The 22739-nt window shown below is 38.5% G+C and overlaps 1 protein-coding gene and 1 pseudogene across 1 annotated transcript in view; one reads left to right on the top strand and one right to left on the bottom strand.

Annotated features, from left to right (window-relative positions):
- Ugt8 (UDP glycosyltransferase 8) overlaps nucleotides 1-22739 on the bottom strand; it is a 68075-nt gene that overhangs the window by 26842 nt on the left and 18494 nt on the right. Inside the window, exon 2 of the mRNA XM_051185554.1 lies at nucleotides 11071-11894. Within this exon, the coding sequence (XP_051041511.1) occupies nucleotides 11071-11892 (822 nt within the window). The 5' untranslated portion in view covers nucleotides 11893-11894. The remainder of the gene's footprint in view (nucleotides 1-11070; nucleotides 11895-22739) is intronic.
- Nucleotides 14964-16412, top strand: LOC127222996 (zinc finger and BTB domain-containing protein 7B-like; annotated as a pseudogene).

The raw sequence follows: 22739 nt of genomic DNA, 5'->3' as shown, positions 1-22739 counted from the left end.
ATATTGGATTTACTTTGGCTGTAGCTAGGTTACACTTGAGTCAGTAATTATAAAAGGTTACTACCCCCAAGAAATATTATGGAATCAGGACCATTGGGAATTTTTTCTCTTCTAGGAATCATCAATCTGAGACCCATGCCAAAAGAATGAACCCACCCCTGACACAAACTGGCATGTCAGGATCCAGAGGCTGGAGGTCCCAGAGACCTTGGATAGAACCAAACATGACTGGAGGAAAAAAAATGTTAGTATTATGACACCTAATGATATTCTGCTATACTCATAGAACAGTGCCCTAGTCCAACGGTCATCAGAGAGGCTCCATCCAGCAACTGATGGAAACAGATAGACACCCACAACCAAACATTAGTCAGACTCAGAAAAACTCTGAAGAGGGAGAAGAAATGATTGTAGGAGCCAGAGGGGTCAAAGACATCATAAGAACAAGCACAGAATCACCTAACCTGGGCTCATAAGAGCTCACAGAGACTAAACCAACAATCACTGAGCCTACATGGGACTGATTTAGACCCTCAAACAAATAAAGATGGTTGTGAAGCTTTATCTTCTTGTGGAGCTCCTAACTCTGGGAGCAGAGGCTGTCTCTGACTCTTTTGCTGGCTTTTGGGACCCTACTCCTTATTCTAGGTTGTCTTGCTAGGCTTTAATAATTTGCTATGCCATGTTTTGTTGATATTCATGGGAGGCCTGCCCTTTTTTCAAAGAGAAAAGGAGGAGGAATGGATTATGGGGAGGGTCAGGAGGAGGAAAGGAGGAAAGTAAAGATTCAGTTGGAATGTAAAATAAATAAGTAAATATTTAATAATAATAAATAATATGAAATAATCTGAAAATTCAACCTATGATATCTTAATAGTAACGTGGAAAATGCACTAGTATAATGTTAAACCCATGTAAATATAAAGCCATCTATTCAGCAGAACTCATCTTCTCTATCTTACAACAGAATTTTTCTTCTTACTTCAGAGATGAAAGGAGTTATAGTTCAAGAAAGTTAAATAAGTTCACAATGATGTGCAACTAGTAATAGTGAAAGCATTAAAGTTCATGTTGATCTGCATCAGTCTATCCACACTTGAGCACCAAGGAACATCAGTTCATACAGAGAATTTTTCTTTAATCTGATGCTATTGGAGAAAAGAAACATTAAAAGAGTAGAAAACAAAACAAAGAAAAAAAAGTACCTAAGTCAAAAGCTCAGGAAGAGTACCTTCGGCATAAACCTGGGAACTCCTCAGTAAGCATGGATTGCAAGCTAGAAAATCTATAGTAAGACATTTTGTGAGGATAATAATAGACTGAGAATGGATGGGAACTATTGAAGCCATGAAACTGAGCAAAAAAAAAAATCTAAACAAAACAAAAAACAAACAACAAAAACAAATGACACCTTTTTTAATATTCAACCAAGAGCTACTGAGAAAGATGCACTTTCTAATAAAATAGCAACTGCTCAGCATAACAAAGATTAAAATGAACTACAATGTCAGCCATAGCAATAAAAGGTAAAGTCCCTTGCTCTGTGTCATGGGAGAGAGATTTTAAAAGACAGAGCCTTGTACATGGTGATGTCAGTTAATTACTATAGAAATGATGGAAAAAGAAAAAGAAGGAATGAGGCAGAGAGGATCTAGCACTGTCCCTAAAACCTGCACAGGCTGGATTTTTGTTGTTATTGTTACAACTCCCTCCATTCAAACATGTAAGTATTCTATCCACATCACCTGATGAGCCTTTGTAACCTACTCTGCATGCCTACTGTTCAGCTCCAGAAGCCAAGGACATAAGTACTACAATGAACATCCTGGGACTCTCACAGAAAAAGCTCATTATGATCCCTGTCTATTCCCAGTTGTTCATGATTAACATGTCACAGAGCTTCCAAATTTCAGTTAATACGATTAGTAATGTTTGCCCTCCTCATCAGGCTTAAGCTTCTTTAGAACAAAACTAACTCTGTTTCACTAAATCTTATGTTATTGAATACACAAATGTTTCAAATCTTCTGAGTGTTATTTTCTGGTTTACTTACCATAATCAAAAGTATACCTGGAGGCTGTTTAAAATAAGTATTATACACACACTCTATGACACAGGTGACCTAAGGAAATCCATTAGAACGTTAAAATATATAATATTCATCTAGGGAAAAAATGTATAAGTGTATACATGTTAGCCTATAACTCTAAAGGCTAGTTTCACACAAACTTTTCAGTTTGAAGAGTAAATACCCTGGACCTATGTTGATGAATGAGTCTGGATATCATCACCTACTTATGAAGCCGGTGTGGACTGCCATAATCGGGCACCTTCAGTTTCCAGGAAGCCTACATGATGATTAATCTTGCTTGTCAATCTGATGGGATTTAGAATCATAAAATAGAAATAAGCCTCTCGACAAGGTCTGTGTACGGGTTTTTACATTAGGTTATTTGGGCTGGAAGATCCAACTCTAAACGGGGAATGGCACCATTGCATGAGCTGAGGTTTCAGACTGTAAAGTAATGGAGAAATTAAGCTGAGTACAAGCATTCCGCTCTCTTCTTCCTGACAGCAGAATCAATGTGGCCAGATGCCTCAAACTCCTGTTACCAGGCCATTCCCACCACGACAGATTCTATTCCCAAACTATGAGCCACAACAAGCTGTGACTTCTAGAAGTAGTTTTTGTCAGATATTTTGCCACACAAACAATTCACTACTCCATCTATTATTGAAGAAGCCCCTACAGAAGGTGTGCTGTGCTCCCTTCCTTGAATGCCCAGAGTTCCAAGATTAAGGACATAATGGTGAGTTGTGCCACTGTGGTTAATGCTTTCCATTGGGCCTATGATAATAAGGGCCCAAGACCCTTTACCCTTTTTGAACCATGTAGATTGTTTTGTTATTGCAGAGGAGTCTCTCTCCTCTGACAGACAGTTAAACTGAAAAGAAGTTGTCCCTTTTTACCACCTTCAACATGTCTCCTTTTACTATATAGTTGTTTTAATCTTTAATGGGTTTGGGAGTCCAATAAGTGAGATATTTAGAAGATAAACAATTACAGAAAAGTTTGTGGAAAAAGGTTTAAAGATAGTTATTGTGAGATACCAATTTTAGTTCTTGGAAATTATAGCATTTATTCCAGCCTTTCAAATATTATTTAGGTTTACTTTCTATTTCTTAGTTTTAATTCAAATAAGACTCCTAAAAGGCTTGTTATTTGGGCTTAGTATGAGGAACATACTTAAACTCTAGATTACTCTCCACTAAATGTTATTTAAAAACATAATATATATTTAAATAATAATACCAATTGCCATGTTATTATTGTAATAATTCTCCACAGTTTGTAAATACAAATATTACAATGGGTTTACAATTAATGTTTCTAATATTGACAAAATCAGCACTTTTTTTTTAAATAATGAAGAGCACTTGGTCTAGTAAGGCCATGTGAACTTTCTAGCCTCATGAAAATTAAAGCATTTCTTGGCGGCAGACCTGAGGCTCAAACTCCTGGATCTGAAGCTCAGGCACGCCCTCTTACACAGGTCAGGCAGTATCGATTAATGAAGAACAGCTATTCTACAAAGGCCAAATGTCAGAGAAAAACCAACAGCAGCCTTTCCTGCACACATTAACTTTTCTGTATAGCATGCTTATTTGCTTCTCAAGCCTAAAAGGGAGAGTTATATCCATTGGTCACAAGTGCTGTGGCTACCTGCAGTGACTCAAATATGTACTGTTTAAACTGAGAATTTACATCTTCGAGTAAACTCCAGTCACTGCAGGATAATCTCATCTGTAATCAGCCAGATATACTGGCATCATGGACATCCAGAGTATTTCATCCAGTTGTCCTAAACCACTATTTTCTGTCTTTTGCTAGTCAGCCTAATGATTCTGCTGGTATCGATTGTTCTGACTTAACACCTTACTGTCATTCCAACTCAAATTTCACCATAAAATATTTACTACCCCTGGAAAGGTAATACATTCAGTTGTTCTCAGTGCTTACCATATTGCAATAAATGAATTCAGTTGCCATTCCTTTTGCTACAACTTACTGCATTCAAGTGTTTGAAATAGGGTCTTTTGGTGAAAGGGACAGTGTAGTAGTTGGAAGCCTTAGACACTGTAAAATTACTTGAGAGAGGTTGCTGCTGCAGTGGGATGGATTATTTTGCTACATGGCTCTGGGTAGGAGTGACAGAAAGGAGAGGAGAGGAGATCAGGAGATAGTTTACATGCATGTAAGGGAGGAAGCTGTTGAGAGGAAAATTAAAATATTAAACACGAAGGTCAAATACAGGTAGAAATATGACTAATACTAGTTTTGTTCTGATTAGTTTTGTTTTAAAGAGAAATATGACTAAGATTGGTTTTGCTTTAAAGAGAAACCTGAATTTCTATGAAAGGTTTAAAGTGAGAAATTATTAGTAGCAGGTTAAGACATTCTGTTAACGTCTGTCTTCTTGACATAGCAAGCACAAATACCTATTAATGAAACCACCAATGTATGAAGAGTATTTATTTATGTTTCTCAAACAAAAATGGCATTGTATTAGATTCACTGGGTGTGCTTTGTCCAGTCTGAGTTTCTCATTAGAAATTCTTTGCATGATTAAATGCTAAGTACACAGCTGTGTAAAGCCTCAACTGGTAGTAACCAGTAGTGCCTAATACTGCCTTCTTAAAGTGATAACAAATTACTCAAATATTGGATGTACAACACTGAGGACCCAATCATCTGAAAGATGTTTGTGTTATCAATGTAAGTAGAGATTATGTATACAGTATGCAAATAAAGCTAACATAAAACTTTTTTGGCTCTGTTGAAATTTCTGTGGGATGAATAGCATATAACTGCTGCTTAAGACCTTCCTTTATTGCCATTACAAGTTGGCTAAGTCACATTATGTGTTCCATGAGATTCTAATTTGAAAAGCATTTAGATTTATTTCTAAGCAAATCTAGTGGGGTGAACTATATCATTTACATCAAAATGTCATTATTACTTTGAAAAATGAATGTAGATGTCTGGGGCATTCCATCAAAAGGAAAAGGAAGCCACATATAGTCTAGCAGAGAATGAATTCTTCTATCTTTACCTTCCTTGTTTCTAATGGTAATGATGTCTCAACTGTTATAAACAGCATCTTTATAACCACAACAAAAAACAGATCCAAATTATAGATCACATCAATTACTACATAAAAAAATACAAATGTCATAGACATGCCCAATTTACTTAAAACTAAACTGAAATAACTATAAGAAAAATAAAACAGTCATCAGAAATTTACCAAATGTAATTAAGTTTTTAAACGCTTGAAGCATTCCCTACATTCTGAAAATTATCTTAAAAAGTAAAACTATGAATATTTTCAAAATCTTATTCAAAAAAAGCCTCCTTCATAGAAAGATGAGACATACAACTTTTTAAAAGAACTAAATTGCATATATGGTTTATTATATTTTAAAATTTTCCTGTAAGAGAATTGGTCTTTAATGACTTGTATATCCATGTGTCTGTGTGAGTATACAGAATGTGTGTGTAAGTGTCCTTGAAGGCCAGAAGAGGATTCCCTGAAGCTGAAGTTCCAGCTGGGTATCATGTGGGTTCTCTCTGAGAGTGGGTCTCAATCTCAACCACTGAGCTATCTCTCCAGCTCCTTACAATTTGATTTACGATCACATTTCAAGAAAAAAAAAATCACAAATACTCCTTTATGTTGTGAAAAATAAAACTACTTCTTTCTTGAGTCTATCTTTATCCTATCCACTATTCTGTATTGGTTAACCCTGTGAGTTTGTGCAAATACTTCAGTGGTTCTCCACCTTCCTAATGCAGCAACCCATAAGACAGTGCTTCATGTGGTGACCCCAACCATAACACTCTCTTATTGCTACTTCATAAATGTAATTTTTCTACTGTTAGGAATCCTAATGTCTGATACCAAGATATCTGATATGGGGTCATGAGAACCTTTTGCTCTTGATTTTGCTTTATTGCATTGTGGTCAGAGAGAATACACTGAATTATTTCAATTTTCTTATATTTTCTAAGATTATTTTATGATCTAAATTATGGTATGTTTTAGAGGAGATTTCAAGGGCTGCTAGTAGAATGTATATTAATTAGTTATGAAGTTTAATACTCAGTAGAAATATGTTAGGTCCATTTGATGTAGTATGCCCTCTAACCCGTTTCTCAGTTTTTGTTTAAATCACCTGTTTGTTGAAGAAAGTAGGGTGTTGAAGCAACATACTGTTATTGAATTGAGATTAATCTCTGTCTTGAAGTGCTAGAATTTAGTGCATGTATGTTTTCCTAAATGCAGTATCTTTTTGGTTACTCCCTTGGTGTTTTCAATTTAATTAGATAATATTAAAATTAATTTGTTTTTATTTTTAAAAGTTTTAGACAATATACTTTGACCATATTTGTTCCCCTGCTCAGCTCCTCCGAATTTCCCTGTCCACCCAATTTCATGTCCTTATGTCTCAAACAAAAACAAAGTCAAAACAAACAGACAAGACATAAAAATACCAAAACAAAATAAAAATTCATACAAAGAAACCCCAAAAAACAAAACAAAAACATGACTGTTTTAAATTAGCCAACTATTTCTAGGCATGGAGGCAGTCCTGAAGTGTGATTGAGGTATACCCATTCAAGAAAACTGATTTTCTCTTTCCAAGTAGGTATTATTTGCAAGTAAGTTCTTGATTATAGGTGGGACTTGGTGTCCATTCTTCCTTGTCAGTGCTGGGATTTTATGTGGTTTGAGCCTGTGCAGAACCTGTGTGTGCTGTCACTGTCTGAGTTCACCCTAAATCTGACAGAAAAAATGTAAAGAACAGGCTTGAATTTATTGGCACAGGGAAAGACTTTCTGAACAGGACCCCAGGAGCACAGGCATAAGGACTAGCAATCAATAAACTGGATCACATGAAGTTCAAAAGCTTTAGCACAGCAAAGTACACCATCATTTGATCAGGAAAGCAGCCTAGAGAAAGTGAGGGGGATCTTCTTTATAATTTACACCTCACAGAGGTTTACTATCTAAAATACACAAAAAACTAAAACAAAAAAAAAACAAACAAAAAACAAAACCCCAAAAACAAAAAGCTGACCATCAAGAAAACATACAATCCAATTTAAAATGGTATACTGAACTACACCAAGTGAGAGTTCTCTAACCATGAAGCACAAACGGCTGAAAAGCATGGAAAGAACTGTTCAACATCCTTAGTCACCAGGGAAATACAAATAAAAACTATTTTGAGATTTCATCTTACCCAGTCAAAAAAGCCAAAACCAATAAAGTAAATGATAGCACTTACTGAATTTAATCAATGCTAGTGGGAGGGCAAACTGGTATAGCCACCTTGGAAATTAGTGTGGAGGTTCTACCAAAAGCTAAATCAATGGACCTCAAGATTCACCTATACCACTCTTGGGAAAATACTCAAAGTACTCTATAACTTACCTCATAGACACTTGCAAAGCCATGTTCATTGCTGCTCTATTATAAGAGGTAGTTATTGAAGATAGTCTAGGTATCTATAGACTAATGAATGATAATTTTAATTAAAATGTTATTTCTAATTACTGTTTATATGTTATATATAATTAAAGTTTCACTAAAACACAAATTATAAAGCAGTGGTTTTCCATTACCTTGATCATTTCCAGGATCATTTATGAACTACTGAAGGTGTGCATGCTTTTGACTTTGCCAACAAAACTCCACCAGAAGTAAGAACGCTCAAAATGTTCTCTTTTACATCTTATCTAAATTGGTTGGAGCTTTTAAAATATGGACAGATAAGTGGAAAGAGGAATTAGAAAAAAGGAAGGTGATCAGCTAGGGAGAGATGGGCTAAGACAGGGAGTTATTACATATACCACACAATGTCAATGAGAAACTGCCTTGTTGCTTGGCAATGTTAGCCAAGCCTTTAATGCCAGCATTCAGGAGGCAGAGGCAGGTGGACCTCAGTGAGTTTGAGGCCAGCCATTTCTACAAGGATAATTCTAGGACAGCCAGGACTATTACACAGAGAAACGCTGTCTCGAAACTCCCTTACCCCCATAAGAAAGACACTGTCTTGTATGTATCATAAGCTAAGACAAACAGACAAAGCAATGGTTCAAACCTCATTATCAAATCATTTATAAATTGATTATAAATAAATCAGGCCTGGTTTAGAAGTCTCAGCAGGTAATGTTATCTGGTGACCTGAGCTTAATCACCGGGATATACACAGTTGAAAATGAGAAATAACTCTTGCAAGCTGTCCTCTTACCTTTACATATACAACACAGCATATGGATGTATGCCCACACATAAACACACATATATACATATACCGAATTGTGAAATTAAAATATATTAAATACATTAAATAAAATAATTCAATCTAGAATAATAAGCTGATTTTCATCATCCAATATTCTTTCTGGAAAATTCTTTTTTTAAAAAGAGGGCTGTAAATGAAATCATTAAGTATTATAAAATAGACATTTCTTCAATTGTACACAAAGCTATCCCATTCTAAAATGTATTTAGCAGTTGCTATATTCATTGAACTATAAAATCAGGTCAAAGCGTTTAAGTAAGGTTAGTTTACTATATTATGGATATATTCCAAGGAGTTATATAAAAAAAAATCAGAGGGAAATAATGGATAAAGTTATCTATGAATTAGATTCTCCTCTTGTTTCTGAACATAAAAATTCTCTCAAGTCCCCATGTCAAAAAAAAAAAAAAAAAAACCATATGAGATAATACAATTAAAAGTTGATAGCCCCTTTAATCCTACTTAATCTAAAAGAGAGTTTAGGGACAAGGAATACATGCTTATTTGTCTTGTTCTTATAACACTTTCATTTCTCATAGCACTTTCTATGATGTATACTGTATTAACCATATTAACCAAGCAATTAACTGACCTCTGACTGAATTCTGAAATCTAATAAAAAATGTTGCCAACAAATAGTTACATATACTGCTTTACAAAATATGTTTTGGTAAGGCAGCTATGCTGACTCTTGCCTATCTTCTCAGCATTTAAGAGACTGAGGCAGGAGGATCACAACTTTGAGGCCACTCAGAGCTAGGTTCTATGCCAACAATAGAGTGAAATCATTTCTAAAAAAAAAACCACTACATCACAACAACCAACCAAACAACAATGACAACAACAAACAACACATTGACACAGAGCCAAAAGTAAATACCTATAAATGAAGACAAGTGGAGGAATTAAAAGACATTGGTCCTAAGGGATCATCGACTTGGCTTAACTTTGTCTTAACATAAGAGTTGACAATTCAATGTCATCATTTTAGTTTCAGAAAATAGAATTTAAGGTCAAAAGCTTACAGTACAGCAAACAAACCATGCCAAAAAAAAAAAATGGTTTTTAGTTCTTGACATCTAGATACATACTTTGGTGTATCCTAAAGCAAAGAAAACTTATGTCTACCAGAAATAATGTATAATGTTTCAGCATAGAATCAGTAAATAATGTGCAGATTATATAGGCTGTGGGAAGCTAAAGCGCTGGTTCTTAAAGAGTAGCTTGTAAGCCTGACCAATAGTTTTACACCACCAGGGAAACTGAATAATTGTTTTGGCCATCCCAGACTTAGTGAGTTGTCTATATTCTGTTCTGACATGAACCTCACAGGATTCTGACTGACCAACACTAAGAGTTAATGAGAAGATAAAGAGTACAAAAAATATAATTAGTGTTTCTAAGTTTTCTGGATTGGGGATATCTGAGAATGAGTATAATGGAGAATCTGGGTAGGATTCCTGTTACAATGAAAGCATCATGGATCTGAATGAAAATTTACCTCTGCTCCCTCATGGACTGGGAATCATAGAAATATAAATAAACATGTGTGGAGCCAGCTGAGATAGGCTACGGTTAATTCTCGTTCTCTACAGTAGCTAGTGCAATTGTGCCCTTGACAGTACAGGGACTGCATCAATTCAAACTGCTAACACTGCACTGGACATAACGCCAGGTATTTCTGCGAATCCATGTCTCAGAGACCATACAACGTATTACTTAAGTATCATTCCAATGGGTCTATCAGAAAAACCTTGCATCTATATTCCAGTAACCTAATTACACTGTTAAGAAAATACTACCCAATGATCATTTTTATGTTAATACCTACAGGAGACAATCTGGGTTTTCTCTTCATTGAGGGCCTGGCACACTTTTTTTATTTAGTGTCTACAGTGAAAATCAACCATTTGTGCAGGAGGCTATTTTCAGAGATGAGAGAAAATAAAATTATATAAGCTTTACTACTCTTGTAAGTGGTATCAAGTACTAAGCTACCATAAAGTCAGAAACTCCTTTAATATATACACAAATGATTCATGTGAATTTAGGTTAATCAACACAAAATAGGAAGGAAAAAAGATTACTTAAGAACAATGTATTTGCTGATGGTTCAACTAGCCAAAAAAAAAAATTCATGAAAATTTGAGAAGCCAAAAAATTTTAAAGTACCATTAATTCTGTCTTTGAAATGAAAGTGCACTAAGGCATGCTTTTCTTAAAATGTTACACTTGTTGTTAATTTAAATTAGTTTCCTACTTTAAAATTAATACTTATTTGTACTATGGGATGGAAATGCTGTAGTCATAAATTCCCAAAGGAATTACCTTTATTCTCTCTGATTTTACTAAGTTTACAAAACACAATGTTCTGTATACTATTTGAGAACAGAGTGCTTGATTAAAAGCAAAAGAAATTCTGCTTGTTAAAACTAAACAGTTAAGTATAGACAATAGTTGTTTCTTAAACATCTATTTTCCATTCAGTCTATTGTCTGCACATGACAGAGAACCTCTTGATACTACAGATATGCTTACCCAAAGCAGATGAATTCCAGGGAGGAGAAGGATCCACAAATAAAAGGGCTAATCATCTATGGGCTCTCAAAATGATACTAACCAATACTTTTTCCTTCAGAAATAAAAACTGACCCTTATTTTTAAAAACAAATTACCAAGGAGTTCAGCAAACCTTACTTCTGGCAGTGGGCCGGCCGGCTTTGTGAGGATTCCTCCAACGTACACAACGTTAGGCAGGGTGGGTCTTGGAAACTCCAGTGCTACATCAGTACACAACATCCATAGGCTGGACCCATGAACCAAATCATACATGGACTTCGCAGGCAGCAGGTTGTACTTCTGCATTATCCTCTCGTATTTGGGAAGAACCAGAAAGCTAACCCCTATTCTGGAAATGAGGTAAACACCGGTATTTTTCATCCTTTCCAGGAAGTTCATACGGTCTGTGAGGAGTGAGTTAAACTCTGGGACATAAGCTAAAGGAGCAGGCGCTCCTACTTCAGCAGGATACCAAAGGCCGGTAGAAAACACAGCGTATTTAACTCCTAAAAGATGAGCGATTACAAATCCACACATATCATTGGGGTCCACAAGTAGCAGATCAAACTTCTCCTTTTTCAAACCTTGGATTAGGGCTTGGTTGCCAACCATCATGTCACAATTCTTAGTATAGTGATCCAGTATGTCAACCAGTTCAACTGCTGTCAATCGTCCAGAGAAAATATTCCGCATTTTAGACTGCAGGAAAGCATCTGAGGTGGTACTGTTGAAGATCCCTGGGTATCGCTGGAGGCTGTAGTGATTAGATGGGGCAATGTCTCTGCCTTCTGAGAGAAGGAACACAGTGTGATGGCCTCTCTCATGCAAGGCTGATGCTAACGTCTTGAAAATGTACAAATGGCTTTCAAACATAATTGGCGGCACGATGATGATTTTGGCAGCCCTTGCTATTCCAACAGCACTCCATAGGAGCATGAAATATGTAGTGTAAGACTTCATAGCTGTGAAGACAACCAGAAAATAACTTAAAATGGTATAGACACCTAGCTACTCAAAACAATCACAAAGATTTTATTTTCTAAAATATATGATGGTCAGAATCTTTTAAAAAGTAGCCTAATGTATGTTGTATAGAAGTGTTCACTAAAATAAAAGTTATTATTTAAGAAGAGAATTGGAAGACATATTACGACAATCTCAAAATACATGATTTCACCAGTAGATGAGAACTCTTGAAAACAGATAACTTTTAAAAGGCCTAGAGACAAGTAATAGAAAGCCTAGAGACAAGTAATAGCATGTTTTTGAACACTATCTATGAAACAGTATTAAATTTTCTTATTTTTAATACATGTCAATGTTAATTCCAGGAGGAATGACAATTTTTAATTTTCACATGCATCAATACACAATTGCTACTTAAATCATTTTAATTTAATGGTAACTTTTCCAATTATGACTAAAGGTTTCCAATGAGAGGTCACACTTCAAAAATAATTAAGTAGTAGTTCAATAATTCTGTAGAAAATTTATTTCCCTCACAGGGAAAATCATCTTCAGTATGTTTTCTTGTTTGTTTTTTTTGTTTTTTGTTTTTGTAATCAGCAAGTACACCAAATATCCTGGCAGTCTGTATTTATGTAACATTTTAGTTCTTATACAATGTATTATTCAGGGCATCACCTGAGTGAATGACTTCTAAAAGAAAAGCCAAAGTGCACTACATATGGGAGAAGGATTTTTTGAATGAGTATGCTCTAGACACGCTTTCTAGATCCCACCTTCAACTAGAATGCTAACCTCAAGTCACATGTATACCTCAACACAGACACTCCTTCTAGCCTTTCATGGTAATAGGTTATATACAAGTCTTACTTTGACATTTGTGATAAATAAGTACATTATATGTAGGAAAACTAGTAATGGTGCACACGACCTACTGAATATAATCAGGCTTTAGGTAAGACCTCCAAATAGAGAATTTGTCAAGAGAGATATTCATGGGCACTTTGATTTCAAGGAACAACTCAAAATATAGACATGCATGGTATACTTGTATGTTTTTGCCCAAGATTGTATATTAGCCAAATTCTTTGGGCAAATTCCCACAATTTAAATTCAATTGAAACAAATATACATTCTCAATATTCAAACTCTAAAAGTAACCTAAAATAATCACACACAAAATAAACAGGATTCATCTAATAGTAAATACTGTATATTTTCAGGTGTTTTCCCCTTTCTTACCCCAAGCAGAAATCAAAACAATGCATAATATAAATAAACAAATCTGTAAAAACAGAAACAAAAACACGGTTTCACAGCAAAATTTTCTCTAATTACAAAGTCAATATAGGGTAAAATAAGTAGTCAAACTTGGAAAAGAAAAAAGTTTTCTAGATTCTTAATGTACTATACTTTGACTTCATACCAGTGTATGTCTTAGATGTTAATTTCTTGCAGTTCTAAAGAAGAAAAACATTAGAGATTTTCATGCACGTGTATAAATTCTAGGGATGAGACTTATGCCATAACAGGTATAACATAAAACTATTGTCTACTGTCACTATGTCACCCAAGATCTACTTAATGATGGATCCATGGCATAAAGCTACTCTCCTACTCTGCTAGATTGACAATTACCAAGCACTTCAATTACACTCAAAGACATGAATTGATCACAAATAACTGGATGATGATGATGATGATGATGATGATAATAATAATAATAATAGAAGGAGGAGGAGGAGAACTAGAAGAAGAGAAACAAACCCTTCCTCTGTTTCTTTCCCTTCTTATCTTAGTATATTATTTTAGGCACTACTAAACATTAAAAAGAACTAATATAAAATACTTGGTTTCAATGAACTTCTTATGCTCTACACTAACACTGTCCAGGAGAATAATCTTGAGATGAAAAATGAGAATCTCTGTTTTTCTACTGTGCATCTTCTACTCACCAGTAAATACTGAGCAGTTTTATGAGGCTAGTAAGAGAACTGAAATCTAATTGAATTAATAGTTCAGCTACATGTAGCTACTGAGTACTGTCCATGAATAAACAATTTAAAACTATCTATTCTATACAATGATTCTAAAGATTACTACTTAGAAATATCAACATTATCAAGGCAAAACAACTTCTAGGAATAATGTCTACCATGCTTTCCACACAAAACTGACTAAAGGAATGTAGAATTGTTTAGGCCATGGTGTTCTACTACTTATATATAAAATCAATTATGAAAATGTATGGTAACACCCAAACACAACCCCTATAAGCAACCCTTGGTGAATAAGAAAAGAAGGACCACAGCTGGCAAGAAATGCTGAAATTCTCCTAGACCATGGCCATCTGAGCACATCCCCTGGACTATTATTTTCTGGTAATTTATATTTATCTTATCCTAATACTCACTTGTGTTTTAGGAAGACTATTTATTAAAAACTGTATAGGTAAAAGTGGACTGGAGGGGATAGTGATAAAAAGAGATGAAGGAGATGGATAGAGGCAGGTGAAGAGAGATAAAAGGAAAAAAGGGGAATGAAAAACCTGGGAAAGGCTCAGGGAGCATAGAGAGGGAGGGCTAGAGAAAGGGGATGAAAGGGATGGTAGGATGAAAGGGATGGTAGGACTCATGTGCTTCCCTCTGGAACTAGCTACTGGAAGAAGTATAAGCTTATGTCCTTATTGGGCAGAGGGAGAGGGTGCCTGCGGGGCTTGAAAAAGCAGGAGTTGAGTTGATAGAGGCCATTGCTGTGGGGGCTGGGGTTGGCAGGTGTAATGGGAAAGGAGGGGACTTATGAGGGGAAAGCAAGCAGGACAAGACTACAGGTGAGAGAGAAGGACAGATGAAGTGGAAAGCTAGGTGAATTTAAAGCTCTTCATGGTGCAGGGGCCTGGGCAGCAGTTGGAGGTAAAGGGCGGTGCGGAGAGTCCCCCAACAATGAGAGGCTAGCCACTGACCTCAGCCTACTGACAAAACCAGAGCAGGGACCCAAGCCCTGGGTTTTCTATTAAGTGCTTCTATCCACACCATCCCTCTGCAGCTCCAAAAAAGGCTGACAAGATGGGGAACCCTGAGGATGTCAGGATTAGAAATCTATTCCCAGACCACACATTGAGCTCCTGAGATACCCCAAGAAGCAACGCCAGCTGGGTCATCTATGAGAACTCAGCACCAGGACTTAGGGTCTTGAATACAATACTCACATGCCTGTGCTGGCTACCCACAGCCACTACTTCCAGAAGCTCCTCATGGTGTGTATGGGGGGAGGGAGCCATTATGGTAACAGGGGTGGCAGGACAGACGCTCAAAAAGCAGGGGCCCGTGTGTGTGAATGTGAGCAGGACTTTGTATGGCCTGAGGACCTGGGTGCCCTGCTGCAATTTGCCTTCACAGTCACACTGAACATCAGCAGTGCCAACATTCTTGCTGTACTCCAAGCCACCTGATGGCTGGAAATCCCTTCTGTCATTGTTGTCTGCATGGAAAGTCTACAAAGTGGAGGGTTAGAAGCCCCCAACTCAGATGAGGACGAAGGCTTTTGCCATTGCCACCACCACAGCCTCAACTTCAGTAGTGCTCAATGTGAAGATTGCCTCCACAGGTGACCCCTAACCACCACCAGCAGCTTAACCTGTTGCCAGCCACATTAGCAAGCTCCCCCCAAAACCGTTATTCATAACAAGGGGGCCTGGACAAACCATCTGGTTCTGGATACAACCACAGTACTCACCCATCCCGTGACTTACAAAGAAGAGATGGTTGGTAAAGTAGGCAATGGTGGGAGCAGTGGGTTTGGGAACAGCTACAGTTCTCCCATAGGTACTGCCCTACCTCTTGAACAGTCCCAGAACTATGAGGTCTTTGAGGGTAGGAAGAAGAGGAGTGGGTATATCCCCCAGCAAATAGGCTAGCACAGAGCAATGAGTCCCCAGTACCACCAAAGGACTCAGATGAAGAAATCGCTGATCCTGACCTGATGGCCTACTTGCTGGGATGCCCTGGCATCACACCTGGATGGCCAAAACTTGCTGGTGCATAGATACCATCCACAGATGCCCCGACAGTGCCCAATCTGCATGCAAACTACCATGCCACACGAGAACCCATACTGGCGGGATGACCTATGCTTCACCAAGGATGACAAGATGAAGATTCCTTTGCGGAAGCACACAGGAGAGTGCCCTACTCATGCCCACATTGCCCAGCCAGCTTCCTTCGTAGCTAAGACCTCAAGAACCACATGTGCCTGCACACTGTGGACCTGTCCTATGAGTGCCACCTGTGCCACAATGCAGCCCCATCTCAAGGGACGGAACCATCTGGGGAACCAGATGGTTTTGACCTCTCCGGTGGCCAAGTGGATATCTTCCAGTTATCGCTAGCTCAATTCTAGAAGCAACAGGTTTCCCTAGGACCCCCAGTCACTATGTAAGGGCTCCCCGAAGAAGAGGGGACACTACCACACCACAGGCTGAAGGTACCATGAAGTCCTCTTCAAAAAAGGGATGAATGGCCAAGTTGGAGCAGCCCAAGACCAGGGACATTATGTTAAGCAACAGGGAACACCAAAGACAAGTGGCGCTTGGGTCAAGACTGAGCTTGGTTGGCATGGGCACCAACAGCCCCTCCCACCAAAACCTTCATTCCTGTTCCAAGCTCTTAGACTGAGGTAATCACCAACCCAAGGAGTAATACATGAAACGCACACACACACACACACACACACAAGTATGTACCTGGGTTTGTCACACATGCACTGCATACACATACACACATAGAGAGGGAGGTAAAGAGAGAGGGAGAGAGAGACAGCCAGAGAGAGAGAGAGAAGGTGGGGTCCTTTTCTCCAACTGCTACTGGAGAATTGAAGAAATAATCTACCCCTGGGTTTTGGCTGTGTATGTGAGGGGGTGGACTGCTCCTCCCTTCAGAGACAACCCCCCCCCACTTCCGGGTTTCTATTCACTTTTCCCTATAGTAAATTATGCAAAGAAAGATGACAAAGGAACAGTAGATTGGGAAACAAGGAGGGAGCTTGAAAGGCTGGGGTGGGGACAACTGAGCCACCCCTGTATCCTAGTACCGCTCTACCCAGCTCCAAGGCTGAGTCATGGGATCTGAAGAAGGGGGCAGGGTAACCTCTTTGGTTTACCCACCCTGCCCCTGGGAGTAGCAGCAGGGCTCCACCCAGCTAAGGGAGCTCTCCAACTCTTCCCTCCTGCCTCCAGGTCAGGGAGGGCTGGCATCTTACTGTTCTGGTGGAGGTGCAAGCCAGAGCCCCTGGTGCTTGTTTCCCCTTACGCATGCCTTCCCTGGGATGGTGGGCACTGGGTGTGGGATGGGGTGAGGGACTGAGGTAGCCTTTTGCCAGGAGCTGGAGAACCAGCACCATCTGGAAGCCATTCCCTGTAAGGGTGAGAAGCCACAGTGAACTAGGATCACGTTCAGCCACCCTGGCCTGTGAGTGGGTGCCCCCTTGCCAACAAAGGTGCTAGGCAATGCACTTGCCCCTGGGGAAAGCGAGCTGGAGCCGACCGAAGGGAAAGGAGTCCTTTCCTTGAACTGCCCTGTCACTCTTAGGATTCTGTACATAGCCTCTTCAGATAGTCCTGTTGAAACCCAATTTCATATTTCTAAATACCATGTCTCCTGGGGTGGTGAAGAATCATCACTCCTACCTACCCCTTCCCCAGTGGGTGCACGACACCCACTGCAGCCTAACCTGGGATTTACCTTGTACTATTTCCCTTCCTGGCCTGGCGCCCCCGCCACAAAGCAGCAGGTCCACGGGCCCAGGTCTCCCCTCCCTCCCATGCACCTCCATGACCATCTGCACAGCTGCCCAGGTTACCCCCAGCAGCAGTGGGGAGAGGCCTGTATCTATTTTCACCACTGTCTGAGAATTTTAGATTAACTATGACCCACCAATTCCAATGTGTGACTCCTGACAGCACCTGGCATTGCATATGGCAAAGAATAGTGATTTGTTTTACATTAGGTGAAACAACAAGCAAGCAATCACACCACAGCAGGTTTGAAAGGGGCTGTAAAGCAGTACTGCTAACTTCAGAAGCCACTCAAATGATACATATGGTTGTTGTAGAGGCACGAAAGGATGATCTCTCCAGAAGCCCACAGCCACCCTTGGGTTTGTCTTACACTTTTTTTCTCTGGCACCTATGAAAACTTGTGCTTAAATCATGTTAAAGTCTCTTTCTGGTAAATTCCAACTCTGCTTCATCCTGACTTGTCCTGACGTTTTCTGGGGAGCAGTCAAGAACAGCAGACTCGTCTGAGTAAATATTTCTGAAGAGAACTCCTAGGGCACTGAGGCAGTGTAGAGCTGTTTCTCCAGCCAGTGGCCACACTGCAATTGACAAGAGTTTCCCCTTGAGTTTGGAGGTTCTACTTTTCTTCCCTAGATAACCCCAATAATCACATCACTGTTATAAATAACTAAGAGAATTACCATTACTCAATCACAACAGCAGCAAATATACTAAAGGATTCTGTGATGTGCTAGGCGACATCGCGAGGTATAAGAAGGTGGCTGTGGCTTCTGTTCTCTTTTCAAGCAATAGTGTCCTCTACTGCAACTTGGTTCGTGGCCAAAAAAAGAAAGAGAACACGTCTAGCCTCTAGTTTCAGTCAGTAAATAAGGAGGCAGAGACAAGAGCAATGCAAGGGCCTAGAAAGCTTTTGCAAAAAAGCACCGACCCCTCACTGGGGCCTGAAGCAGGATGAAAGGCTAACATTATTGTCAGTGTTTTGTCTATCTTCTTTATTTTGGCTTAAGGTGCTATGTGTGGGTCACTTTATTCCTGTATAAAATAAAGACCTCTCCCAAATAAAATGAGGGCAATTGTCTGGGACTGACAACCTCACTGTGGAATGGAAGTAGCCATCTGAAAAGCCCTTCTACCCCTCCAGCGTGAATTCTTTCTGAGACTGCCTTCCAAGACCTGATCAGAGATTATGTCAGCAAGGACTCTTGTCTTCTAAACCCAACTTGACCATGAGTTTCCTCAAGAAGTACTTAGGGTCGCTGCACCCCCTTCCGGTTCCTCTTCCCAGCACGGCCACATAGAACAAACCTCTGCCTTTAATTTCTGTCTCTTTAACTGATTGTATGGGACCTGGTGGCTGAGCCCAGGCCTCTGCCCTGAAAGCTCTGGTTAGGGAAGGAGAAATGCTGTATGTAATTTCTAATTTTCACCACAATTGTGCCTCATAGCTGGTGTGAGACTGTGGTAATTATTAACACTCCAGGCTATGCACTCCAAGAGTAAACCTGGAAAGGTGTAGTCATGAAGATGCTTACAGCCAGAAACGCCATCCCTCCATGTTTGTGCCAGATTACTGTTTAAGAGGAGTTAAACTACCTGCTCTAAGCCACTATGCTGCCTCTGTCTGTAGCATCAGGGTGATGAACCATCACGGTCTTCCCAGAGTTGAGAGATCTACCAGGGGATGGGCATTTCAGCGCTAAAACTGGGAAATCCCTGAGAAAAATCAAGCAAGTGGCGCAACTCATGAGTCAGACCTTGTAGTCCTTTTCCTGTTACCGAGGCTTGGAAGTATTACTTCACTTACTTACTAAGACAGATGCTTCCACTTTATGAAACAAAACCGAAAAGATAAGAACCTGAGAAAAGCTAACACCAAGTAAATTAATCCATTCTATCCCACTCTATAAAGAGAGCTTACACATATGGATACAGGCATCTACTTCACACACACACACACACACACACACACACACACACACACACACACGATAAAATGCAGCTGGACTTCTATGACTACTACTTTCACATGAAAACAATAACTGGTGTTCTACAGTAAATTAGGACTAGCAGTTTGCAAATAAGCCACTGAAAGTAACATTCCTCTCATAGAACAGGAACTACTCAGCTTGGGGAAGGAAGTGAATATAGCATTTGGAAAAATATGGTCCCATGTTTTCAGTTAGCTCCCACCTTAAAGAAAAAGTGATGGAAAAGGGAGGGAGGTCTGGAGACATGGCTCAGTGGTTAAGTGCTTAAGAAGTTAATGACTCAGGTTTGATTCCCAGCACCTGAATGGCGGCTCACAACCATGTATAACTCCAGTTCCAGGCCATCTGACACCTTCTTCTAACTTTCAAGGGCACCATGCATGCATACGGTATATAGACACATACATATACATAAAAACTAATACATAAAATTAAAATGAATAAAGTATTCCCTGTACTCTGAACTAACTGGACTGTCATACACTAAAAATCTCAGGATGGCCGTCAGAAGTTACTGAATAGATAATTAGATATTCAATATAAACCACTTTACTAAGTTTTTGGTTTTGATTTACTCAGAAAAAAAAAAAAAAACAACAAAAACCGTTTCTATGCTGTTTTTGCACATGATTTGCAGGTATTCAGTTTACCTACAGAAGTAAGACAAGAATGAATGAATGAATGAAAAGGAAGAATGTGGTCTATTTTACAAATTTAAAAGATAAAAACTTTTGATTCTCCCAGTCAGAAGTTTCTGGTCAAAATTTCTAACAAAATCACTTTAAAACAATTACCTGTGACTAACACCTAAATTGAAAAGACATGATAAAAATATTGTATTCATTTTGTATTATTGCTAATGTATTCCATTAAAGAAATTGAGACTGTTATAGATGTTTGGGAGTACTAGAAACAGACAGATCTTGCTTTATAAAAATGAAATACCAAAAGAAATTAACCATTAACAATATCTTCAAAAAGGTGTAAGGAATGCAGTTATTACTGTTGCTTTTGTAACATCCCAAGCTCGGCACACTCACACTCCTAATTACAATCAGCCATAGTTATCCCCTTCCTAACTAACATCTGCAGTATAGGTGGCAGAGCTGTAATGAGAAACTCAACCCTTTTCCTTTATCAGTAAAACTGGCTCCTGTCCACACAGAGAGTTTCTCCTTAACCAACAAGTGTAAAGTAAAACAAAAGCAAGGTCAGGAAGAAGACAGAAAATAGGACAATACAGATATCAACAAACACTGTACTCAGACGTCCATACCCACATATGCCTAATCATGACAAATTTGATTTAAAACATCAAAGCTGGATCTGACAGCCTGTAAGCCTAGCATTCAGGAGGCAGAGGTAGAGGGATTACTATGAATTCCAAGCTAGCCTAGGTACAAAATGAGACCCTATCTTAAAAAGAAAAGGATGATACATGGTATATATGATATAATTTTATGTCATAACAAATAATAAAACACCAAATTTAATCACCTAAATAAAGTGATCCTCAAATATTAGGGCCCAAACATCCCACTTCAAGTGCTAAGTAAAAGTAAAGATTCCAAGGTCTCTTCAGCAAATGGCCCGAGACTTGGGTAGAAAAGAATCTGTATTTTAAACAAGCAGCTGAAGATTTCTATGTCATTCTCCACCACACTGACTTGTAGGGATCTAGTGCCTGACACTTCAGTGCAGAGTAAAGGTACTGGAGAGACTGCAGGTATAAGCTAGCAAGGCTGCCTGGGGATTCAGCAAAGCACAGTGTAAAGCCTGGGTCTCCAGGAACACAGGAGCAGCAGCTGAACAGTCAAAAACATTTACAAGTTTCTTCCTGCTTAAATTACCTACAGCCTCCAAGAGTACACGAATAAAGCTTTCAGTACTAAGCAGCAGTTAAGCACCGGCGGCCATCCTGCTTAATATCATTGCTTTTACGACTGGGTTTTCCGTCTCATCAAACTCATTTCACAAATTCTAAATCATTTTATGTTGTTAGGGATGGGCTGGGGCTTGGAGGAGTTAATAGAGTAGGATGTCAGGGTGAAGGAACTGGGATTGACATGTAAAAAAAAAAAAAAAAAAAAAAACTTTGTTTCAAATTTAAATTTAAAACGGAAAAAAATTATGTTGTTGGTGCATTACTAAAATGGAATTTCTTAGTAAAATATAACAAGATCAACTCAGAAATACAATTAAACAGTTGTTAATGAATACTTAAGATTTTGGTTTGAAAGCATATTTAAGAATCCAAGATTGCTTTTTCAGTTAGTTCCTTTTATGATTATGTAAATTTTAAATGATTTATAATAAAAGAAAAAAGTAAAAGGAAGCACACATACGTAAACCCTGCCATTAGTAATCTTTGTAAATGAAGCCAAGTATTTTTATTTCTTTGAGACTAATTACTTAACCTGCCAAGTGAAACTACCAAATTGGAATGTCTTGAACATCCTTCACTACAAAACCTGCACAAAACCTGCAGAAGAGCTTAAAGTCAGGGATAGTGATGCCTCCTGAAGTTCTTTTATTGTACAAGGTGGTTTTGGCTATCATGGGTCTTTTGTTTTTCCATATAAAGTTGATTATTATCCTTTCAAGGTCAGTAAAGAATTGTGCTGGAATTTTAATGGGGATTGCATTGAATCTGTAGATTGCTTTTGGCAAGATTTCCATTTTTACTATATTTATCCTACCTATCCAAGAGCATGGGAGATCTTTCCATTTTCTGGTATCTTCTTTAATTTCTTTCTTTAAAGACACAAAGTTCTTATTATATAGGCCTTTCACTTGTTTGGTAATTGAAAATCCTGATATTAACCCACACACCTATGAACACCTGATTTTTGACAAAACAGCTAAAAGAATACAAAGGTGGGAGGACAGCATCTTCAACAAATGGTGCTGGCACAATTGGATGATGGTATGTAGAAGACTGCTTATAGATCCATGCCTATCGCACAAAACTCAAGTCCAAATGGATCAAAGGCCCCAACATAAATCCAGCCACACTAAACCTCTCAGAAAAGAAAGTAGGAGGTACCCTTGAACAAATT

This window comes from Phodopus roborovskii, unplaced genomic scaffold (assembly GCF_943737965.1).
Source record: "Phodopus roborovskii unplaced genomic scaffold, PHOROB, whole genome shotgun sequence".
Classification (NCBI taxonomy): domain Eukaryota; kingdom Metazoa; phylum Chordata; class Mammalia; order Rodentia; family Cricetidae; genus Phodopus; species Phodopus roborovskii.
Note: the sequence above shows the minus strand (reverse complement) of the source record. Positions and strands in the feature narration are given on the sequence as shown.